Source organism: Clupea harengus, chromosome 15 (genome assembly GCF_900700415.2).
Source record: "Clupea harengus chromosome 15, Ch_v2.0.2, whole genome shotgun sequence".
Lineage (NCBI taxonomy): Eukaryota > Metazoa > Chordata > Actinopteri > Clupeiformes > Clupeidae > Clupea > Clupea harengus.
The window spans coordinates 917,501-922,500 of NC_045166.1; the positions used below are offsets into that span (position 1 = coordinate 917,501).

The following is a 5,000-nucleotide window of genomic DNA, read 5'->3' on the forward strand; positions in this document are numbered from 1 at the left end:
GTTCTACTAATGTAACTGCAGTTGCCATGACAGCGGCAGGAAGAATCAAGGGAGAATAAAGTGAGTTCAGGAGAGATCATTCAGATCAACAACACCCCCAAAAAAAGAAAAGGTTTTTTTTTCCCCCTGATAGATGTGGACTGTCACTAGTCTATTGTGTTCTGATAACGACTGTTTCCCCTTTCTACAGTAATGAAGAGAAACCCCAGAGGGAGAAAGAGAGTAGAAGAGAGGGAGTGAGTGAGTGAGAGGAGAGAGGGGGGTAGGTAATAGTCTTTCCTTACTGCCTCCGAGAGTAATGATGAAACCAGGCATATGTTTAACTAAGGGCGTGAAGACACATCAGACGAGACACAACAATAACAGCAGAGACCAAACTAGATGACGCCGCAGACGGAGAAACAGAAAGCGTTAGTTGTTGTGCTGCAAAAGGGTAACAAGCCTCAGGGGAACAAAAGGTTATTTCTGTGGGGGTTGGACTGGGTGTTGTGTTCACACAGCAATCACAGACACAGGCAGTACGGTGAGACGGAAGACAAGTCTGCGGCAGAGAGGTAAAGAATCTCTTGTAGGGAGAAGAAGGGTTCGCCCTCTCAGAGAACGGACACATTAGCATCTGGGTTCAAATCAGCATGTCTCTACGCTCAGCTCATGAGAAAATATAAAAGCTGCTGCCCTTTATACCTTGTAGGACCTTTTGGAGGGATCGGTGAAAATCCCCTTACATGATTCAAGCTAGACAAGAGGAAACCTTCAGGGTGTTTTAGTCCATCATGCTAGGGGCTGGCTGTGGGACTGTGCTGTCAGGTGGACGGCCCGTTTGGACAGGCTCTGAGGACAGAGGGAACTGATGAGCTCTGTGGAAAGGGTGTCTTGAGGTCCAACCATACTGGAGCGAGCTACAGTGGTTACAGGAAGCTCTCAGCATAATGGTAGGAGAGAATGGGTGAGGCGGTGCCTTGCTACGGTCCATAAGCCATCAGGTCTGCCGTTAGAGCACTGATTCGGGACACACGCTACAGCCACCTGCTCATTAACAGGACTGCTAAAGGGAGGGAGGAAGCTCAATCAGCAGGGCCAGGAGATGAAAAGGCTTCCCCTCGGAAGAGTTCTGACCATACCTTGGGTTTAGGAGGCTCGGAGGGGGCCACGCCACCCGCTTCTTTATGATCGGCCCTCGGCTTGGCATCCGCAGGCACCATGCCATCACCTGGCCCAGGCATAGGGCCTGAGAACAAGCACACACACACACACACACACACACACACACACACACACACACACACACACACACACACACACACACACACACACACACACACACACACACACACACACCATTAATAAACTGTTCCACTAAAGGTCCAGCATGTTTTATTGCCGTGGCTTAATAACTGACTTCACACATTTCTGTTGAGTAGTGTGCAGCCATGGCCTTGTTGGTGTTGCTCTGCCACCTGTTTCGATCGTTAATAACAGCACTCTAGGACACTAACCTGGTGGTGGGGTGTTGTATGGGGGGCCTTGAGGCGTCATCCTGCCAGAAGCGGCCCCTGGTGGCTGACTGTAGGGGCCTCCGGGGCCCATGGGAGGCATGCCAGGGAAGCCACCCTGCCTGCGAAGCAGAAGATGAGTTGGGCATTAGGGACATTGTTGATGGATGTGGGCTTTCAAGCGCATGGAAAGAGAATAAACATGCATGGAGTTCTCTTCCGTCTACGGTGTCAGCTGTTTCAGATACAGGAGTGAGAAAGAGAGCTTTGATGCCGTCAAGAGAATCATGCCTTTGGAAGAAAAAAAGAAAAATCAGCGCAAAACAGAAAGGATGAGTGATGGCTCTTTGATTTACACACTCCTCCTTGCAGACCTGAAGGAAACAGCATAGCGAGAAGGGAAGCACATCCTTGACATTTAAGCTGCTCTTATTTATGGCAGAGATGGACTGACTGGCAAAGTGGCTGTGAGATTTACTTCAGCGAGGATTCTCTCTCAGCGTCCCATTGCAGCTTGATGTATGGAACAGGGCCGTGTTTGCTCCGAGTCCAAGGAAAACACCCGGCGGCCATGGAGGAGTTACTCATGCGACTGCCAAAACACCCGAGCTAATTAAGACACATGGAGCAAGTCGGAGCGCCGTGCCAAAATCCCAGTCCCACCTCCACGGCTGAGCAGTCTTCGAGGCCAGGAATGCATTTGAAATAGATGCTCAGCGAGAGATTTCTTTTCCATGCTTCCACCCACCCCCCTAACTCCCAAACAGTGTCCCACATGCCTACAAGCAAGGGCCCTGGAAAAAGAAGGTGAGGCTGAAGGTTAGGCAGACATGGGTGCAGCGTTTCCAGTGTTTGAAGCGGAGGACTGTTAGTCGTGCGGGTAAGTAAAGCCTTGGAGCACCAGCACCAGCACCAGCACCAGGTCTCACAGGGCTCCGTCTAGTGCAGCTCAGACCGGGCTGTCTGGAGGTCCATGCTGCTGGGGAACTGAATTGCAACCCTACACACACACTTGACATTAATATTTAGATGCTCTCCGACAGCTTCTTTGGCTGACTCAGGTGTCTAACTATACTCAGGGCTGTAACTCAGCTCCACCACCGATTGGACCTCCATGAGCAGGGCCAAGCACCACAGGAATGGGGCGACCCAGGAGCAAACAACCTTTGCCCGCACCTACCCGTACTTCTCAGCTTGGGGCACCATGGGAGGTGGCTGCTGGGTCGGGGGCTGGGCAGGGGGGCAGCTGAAGTGAGGGTGGGGGTGGGGGTGGGGGTGGGAATGGGGATGGGGATGGGGGTGGGGGTGGGGATGGGGATGAGGATGAGGGTGGGGGTGGGGGTGGGGGTGGGGATGGGGGTGGGGCTGTGGCAGGTGAGAATGGGGGTGTTGTTGGTGGGAGTGGGGCGATGGAAGGGGCCCGGGTCGACCCCCTGGCCCAGCCAGGCTGGGGTACACTGGAGATCTGGCGAATGGAGGCCTAGAGGGGGCAGAACAGCCTCTGCGGTCAGGTGAAGATATGATTAAAGAACATATTTACAATATGAACCTTACCCTAACCCAATATGGCTGTTTGTGTGAGCCAAGTTCTCTCACTGATAGGGGTGGACAAATCATTAGCTATTCTAATTTGATGCTCTTTTTGTGGAGCACAATGCTTCAAGCTCGTGAGGCGTCCACCCCAGTCTCTTCGCGAATTGGCCACTTCCCAATTAGAAAATACACATGATCATCCGTGAGTTGTGTAGATGTGAATGTAGAAATGTAGAATGTAGAAAAGATGAGATGAATGGTAAAAAGTAAAGCTATACACCTTCCAAAAACAAATCTGTACAAATAACTTCTTTATCGGTGTGGATGTTTGCATTAGACTTGTATTCTTGTGACTGTCTCACCTGGTCTGTCCAACTGAGGGGGGGCCTTGGATGCCCCCTGGTCCGGGCTCTTGGGGTTTCCTACCGACCCCAGGCAGCGCCCGACCCATGCCCGGCCCTGCCGGCTGTGGCATGCCAGGTGAGGTGGGCGCCATGTTGTTGGCATTGTTGCTGCCAGGGAAGGGACGCCCCGCTGTGGTCTGGCCCGACCCCCTCCCCGCGGGGACGGAGCCACAGTGCTGCCCGGGGCCCTGGCCGTGCATGGGGCTGCTGGCGTTCATGCCCTGGCTGTTGCCCATGCCCGGGCTGGGGCCACTGTAGTTGGCACTGGGGGTGCCTCCGTAGTTAGGTGGCCGTGGGTAATTACCTGGAAAACACAGGAAACAAAATAAATATTCAGCTCATGACTTCGAGTCGGATACTCGGAATAATGAAACATGAAAGCCACCGTGTCAATCTCAACCAATCAATCTGGTGTCCCCAACCACCTTTAATGAACCATTTCTTCTCTTCGAGACCCAGAACAAATCGAGAGGCGGGTGGAGGGGGAGAAAAATCTGAAAATATCCAACGACCATCCAGACCCAAGGGAAGGACTGGCATCTCCAAAGCTCTTTCTCTTCCCCTCAGCAGTGCACATGTACAGTGCACAAGGTTTTTGACTGACACATCCACTTGCTTAAGGTTCCGCCCCTCCCAGACATTCACTCAACGCTCTTCCCACCTGACCCCCTTCCCATCATGCCAGAGAATGGGGGAACAGAGGAAGAGAGACACAAATACATCACTTTTCATAACAAAACACACGTGGTGGAACGGGGGGAGGGTGGCCTGTTATTTTGCTCCCTGACTGTCGCTATTCTCAGCGGCTCCTCTAACAAGCTCCTTCACAGTGGGGAGAGCGAGGGGGTGGGGGGGGTGCAGATGCAGATTCAGAGGCAGGGCCTCGGCAGAACTAGGCTGGGCCCTGGAGCTATGCCAATTACTCGGCAACTGGCTGCGCTGGCCCTGGAGAGGCTGTCCCTGAGCCGGGACAATCCGCATATTTCCCCCAGGGTAGGGGTGCAGGGGGGTGCGGGGGTGGGGGTGACACCAATCTGCAAGATGTGTCTCCCTCCCGAACAAAATGAAAAAAATTTAAAAATAAAAATAAAACCTTACTGCTTAAGCGATTCACAGCCTCCAGCCACACACAAACACATGCTCCTCAATCTACGGGGGATTCAGAACAGGGTGTATAGATAGGCTGTGTGTGTAGCTGTAAATAGGATGGAAAACATCGACTCCGTGGATGCACAACGTAGGTCACGAAATCCAGGGTTGTCAGGAAGAAGAAAAACACTGCCATGTCGACACAAACAAACCCAAGAACAAGAAAAGAATTACAGTATCGCTTCTTTTCAGGTCAGGCATCAGACAGTTTAATTATAACGCTGTCGCTTCGCAGCAACAAGATGTGATTTGAGGTTTTGCTTTGACAACTTGCTGAAAACAAACAGCCCCGCTGATATTCTGCAGAACGTGTAGTATAATAGCCATACCGTTATTTGACTCCATTTCCATAATCAAGGCTGCTGTAGGTACTGCTGAAAAACCGCCATTTGAGAGGCAACCAACAAATTCCCAGAGGGTT

General features: G+C 52.0%; 1 protein-coding gene across 2 annotated transcripts in view; it reads right to left on the reverse strand.

Annotated features, from left to right (window-relative positions):
* Window positions 1–5,000, reverse strand: part of arid1b (AT rich interactive domain 1B (SWI1-like)) — a 69,819-nt gene that overhangs the window by 15,328 nt on the left and 49,491 nt on the right. For both annotated transcript variants that reach the window (XM_031581466.1, XM_031581467.1), the window contains exons 9-11: window positions 3,389–3,734; window positions 1,497–1,615; window positions 1,122–1,228 (exon numbers count right to left, since the gene is read on the reverse strand). In XM_031581466.1, the coding sequence (XP_031437326.1) occupies window positions 1,122–1,228; window positions 1,497–1,615; window positions 3,389–3,734 (572 nt within the window). The remainder of the gene's footprint in view (window positions 1–1,121; window positions 1,229–1,496; window positions 1,616–3,388; window positions 3,735–5,000) is intronic.